The 4,889-nt window shown below is 38.7% G+C and overlaps 1 protein-coding gene across 1 annotated transcript in view; it reads left to right on the top strand.

Moving 5' to 3' along the window:
• Positions 1–4,889, top strand: part of HMCN1 (hemicentin 1) — a 440,557-nt gene that overhangs the window by 356,307 nt on the left and 79,361 nt on the right. The window contains 1 exon segment of the mRNA XM_003785789.2: positions 3,867–4,063. Coding sequence (XP_003785837.1) covers positions 3,867–4,063 — 197 coding nt within the window.

Below are 4,889 nucleotides of genomic sequence, written 5' to 3'. Positions count from 1 at the left end.
TTTTGTCTACATTTCTCAACTAGAGGTGATAACACTTGAATTGTTAGTGAGTACAAATTAACAATTCAAGTAAGAACTTGAGGGCTGGGACACCATCTTTCTTACTCAGTAATATAGTTAAGTCCCTGTCACACCCTATGTCACATAATGGGCATTTGTAGTCGCTGAAACTGAGTGTGAAAGAAAAAGTCTCAGGAGGCAAGATTAAAATAGACCTGGGAAGAGGACAAACTATGAAGAGGTTTCAGAACATCATAGGAAATTTGGACCTCATCACAAACGTGATACCACAGAGAAGAATCTTCAGCAGGAGTATGTTACAGCCGGATTTCCCTTCCCAAAAATGCCTCTGGGGACACAGTGAAGAATGGATTGAAGAGGCTGTTGTATTTCTACAGGCCTAAAAATTCAGGGCCTGGTCTAGCACATGGCAGCAGGAGAGAGAGAAAGTCTACTACTCTCGCCCCCAGGAGCAGAATCACAATCCATTTCTAGATGAAGAAAATGAAGGAGAAAAAAAAAAAAAAAAAAACCAGTGATAGATATTATTAGAGTAATGCACAGAGAACAGCCTGCCCAGTTGAAGAGTTTGTAAGGATAATATTCTCCTAAAACAGATTCGAAAATTGGCTTAGCAGAAGGGTGAGGCGTTTCAGCATTTCAGCATCTGTTAAAAATTAATTCCATTAAACTGAAAGGTTCTTCACTTGAGCAGTGCTACCACTCAGAATTCAAACATCTTAACTTGGGGAACTATTCTAAATGTAATCCTGTCCACACAGTAGGAAGTGTCATGATATAGTAGAGGTCTTGAAAAGTCCAATGTGACCAGAACCCTGACAATAAGGGCAGCATCATATAAAATAAAGCTGGGGGGTGGGGAGTGTTGATAGAACATGAAGGAGTTTGTTGAACACATTAAGAAGTTTGGTTTTTATCCTATAACAAGGAGAGATCCTTGAAAGTTCTAATAAGTGAAACAACACGAGCAGAGCTACAGCTTGGAAAGAGCACTTTGGCTTAAAAGTGGAAAGCTTCTTGGAGCAGGACAAGAGTGGATTTGCGAGACTAGCATCTTATGAGCAATTTTGTTTGGCTGTGACGAACAGAGATTCTAAACATGGTGGTGTAAGCAAAAAACTTGAGGTTTTCCCACCAAGTGAGATGTCTGGAGGCAGACAGTTGTTGCATTTGGTTCAGCGGTTCAGATTTTTGCAATTTTCTTGGCCTTTCCACCATGGTTGGTCAGTTATGGTGAAATATCTGCTCACCCCTCACATAACTATTTTCATTTATAGATGCAACAATAAAGCAGGAAAACTAGGGAGGGTAAAGAGTGTCTCCTTTAGAGACTTTCTTAGAAGCCCCACAAAACCGTATTCACTTACCTCTTATTGGTCAGGATCTTTATATCCCACTTCATCTTCTATCTGCTAAAGAGGCTAGGAAATGTAATTTTTTCAGCACATCAACAGCCCCAACAAAATTCAAGTCTTCTAATAAGAAAAGAAGGCAGTAGTAATGGGTAGGCACCTACAACCAGGAAGAAAGAGACATTAATTCAAGAAAATAGTATTATAGCTCAGCTTAGAGTGGGGGAGATGAGAGGAAAAGATGTGTTCTAGAAGTGAGCGCAGCAGAAGTATTAGAACTTGGTTGTGGATTTGGACACAGGAATGAGGAGAAAGAAGGTTCCGAGGATGGCTGACTCTTTAACCTATGAGAGTAAATGACTGACTAAGTCCGTCACATGGATATATGTGATAACACGTCCATGTTTATCTGATAATTGCTGTTATGGAGTCGGAGGTCAAAAGAGAGATCCAGGCTGAAAATAAGAATTCTGGAGTCATCAGAGGGTGATCAACTCTTACTCTGCCCCAAGTATAAGACACCTTGGGAGAACAGAGTAAAATAGGTCATTGTCAGTACATCTAAGACACAGGGTTTTGAATCAGTAGGGAACATGGTAATAACTGTTGTGGGTGCTGCTGCTGCTGCTGTGTTAAGTATGGTGATTATAGACTTTTGAAGGGGAATGCCATGACCAATTACATTTTGTACTCCCATTAATTGACACATAATAAATAACCAGTAAGTAAGGGGCATAAAAAAATTGACTGTGTCAAATGGTGAATCAGATAAGTGCTTTTGAGTGGTGCAAACAACATGCTGTGTAAGTTATAAGGTGTAGATGTTTTATAGTTAGTTGAGAGAATCAAGAAAGGATTTATAGTTTTAATGAAGGAACTTGATAACATGAATGTAATCTTGATGATATTTCAACATGCTCACTTAGGGGATGGGACAGGAAAGGACTGGACTTGTTGAGGGAGAGAAGTAGCCCAGTTTGGAGTCTAGGTCTCACTGAAGTACCGTGAAGGCAAATACTATTACAAAGATGGGTTTATTACGGTAGCCTCGGAAGCCACAAGAGAGTAATATTTATTTAATCCAGTAAGCAGTATGAACTCATTAACATCTTTAAGCAGAAAATCTTAGATCCGTCTTAAACTTAAGAAAATGTATTTTGACAGCAATACATAATATAAATGGGAGAAAAAGGAGGTCCCATGGGACAATGGTTCAGAAATGCTGACTTCTTGATTAGAATCTGAAAAGGAAAACAGAACTAATCCGTAGTATTATCTTTTTCCAGAAAGGAAAATGAGGACTCATAGGTAGAAATTTTTAGAAAGCAGATTTTAACAATAATAGTACCATTTGAAGTAAGGGTGCTGTAGCAATACCTTTTAAAAATCTTTTAGTTATAAGATAAAATAGAGAAACACAGAAAAAAGGTTTAGTAGATCTCATTGATCTTCATAGCAATCCCATTAGGGTGAATCATGTTGCTATTACCATTTTAAGAGATTTGCCCCCCAAGTCTCCTAAAGTTGTTGGCACCAAGATTCAAACTCAGACTCCAAATCATCTACTGTGAGTCATTGATCTCTGTGCCTGGGAGGAAGAAGGAGAAACAGATGGAGAAGGAGAAAGGGAAAGGAAAAAGAACAGAAAAGAAAAAGGAACGAAAAGAAAGGAAAGGGGGCGGGGGGGACCCTGTTCACCCCTGGAGCTGTCCAACAGCTATTTGAGCTGCCTTAAGAAAGGGTAAGCTGTAAACTTGAACTATACAAGTTCATAGACATTTGAATGGTCTTTGTAAGAAGAGTCTGTTTTAAAGGAATTACTTAACTTGAGGGCCGTTGGACGAAAGGACCTTAATGTTTCTTCCTGCTGTTTAGATTCTTTAACCTTCTCTTGAGAAAAGTAATTTTAGAAGTATAAGTAACAAAAAGGAACTTACTTCTACCCAGACATAACAAGTGTGTTTTATGCAGAAATCATTATCTCCAAATGTAACTAATTTTTTTTTTCTTAGTCATTGTTTCCTCTCAGATTTCTGCACAGAAAAGATCATAGCAAAATTCTATAATATTTACCCGTTGCTTTGGTAGAAACAATCAGCATTTAAAAGATATAAAAAACACACTAAAACATACATTTAAGTTCCTCTCAACAAAAGTGAAAGAAGATAGGTATAGTTGTTGTTATTCTCATATCTTTATGGTTAAGGAAGACAGTTCTAGTTGATTGAGTCTAAATTATCCTAAAATTACTTTGGAAGGAACTTCCATTTACCTCATGATCTCTGATAGGCATGAGCCATCCCTTCTGAAAGAGTCGCCCATGAGAAATGGCAATGACATCTGGGAATTATCAATTAAGTTTCCTTGTTCTATTCATTTTATGTATCACATGAACGTGAATTTGAGATGGGTTTTCTTTTCAAAGTTTTTCCAATTAGCAGTATTATCAACAGCAGGTTTATTTTGTTATTCTTTGTGATTCTCTTTAAATAGAACCACCCCACATTAATGGATCTGAAGAACCTGGAGAGATATCAGTAATTGTTAATAACCCACTTGAACTTACCTGCATTGCTTCTGGAATTCCAGCCCCTAAAATCACCTGGATGAAAGATGGCCGGCCACTTCCTCAGACAGATCAAGTGCAAACTCTAGGAGGAGGAGAGATTCTTCAGATCTCTAGTGCTCAGGCAAGTGTCAAAGTTCATAGAATTATTTTAGGGTAGGTGAAACTTCTCACCTGATGATAGATGTAAATTGATAAAGAAATTATGGTCCTGAATAAAAATATACCATAGATTTCAGTATTTTTAGCAAGGGTAGATTGGTTCTATAATATACACAACTGGGGGTGACTTCACTAAAAGGAAGACCATAAAGAAATACACTCAACTCTAAAGAAAGCAATATACCGGCTTGGCGCCTATAGCTCAACCGGCTAGGGCGCCAGCCACGTACACCTAAGGTGGCGGGTTCGAATCCCCAGCCCGGACCCGCCAAACAACAATGACGGCTGCAACCAAAAAATAGCCGGGCGTTGTGGCGGGCACCTTTGGTCCCAGCTACTTGGGAGGCGGAGGCAGGAGACTCGCTTGAGCCCAGGAGTTGGAGGTTGCTGTGAGCTGTAATGCCACGGCACTTTACCCAGGGGGACAGCTTGAGGCTCTGTCTCAAAAAAAAAAAAAAAAAAAAAGAAAGCAATATACCTTCACATTAACTTCTGCAAGTTTTCACAGTGCTGTAAGTGTTGGTGTTATGTCCTAAAGTTCTTATTTGTGCTGCGTAACCCTTTATGGAATCTGCAAAAAGCAATACTATGAGCCTTGAAAGTGAATTTTCAATCTCCAAAATGAACTAGCAGACATGAAAGTCTGAATAGACACAATTTTTCAGACAATAAGGTCAATAAAATTGGTTGCTTCTTTCAGTTTATGTTTAAGGAAATTTATCAGAAATGTGAATATATTAAAGAGGCGTCTGTCTGGGACGTCTTGTTGTAAAAATTCTCTATTCTAC

This window comes from Otolemur garnettii, unplaced genomic scaffold (genome assembly GCF_000181295.1).
Source record: "Otolemur garnettii isolate 467f Iridium unplaced genomic scaffold, OtoGar3 scaffold00016, whole genome shotgun sequence".
Lineage (NCBI taxonomy): Eukaryota > Metazoa > Chordata > Mammalia > Primates > Galagidae > Otolemur > Otolemur garnettii.
Note: the sequence above shows the minus strand (reverse complement) of the source record. Positions and strands in the feature narration are given on the sequence as shown.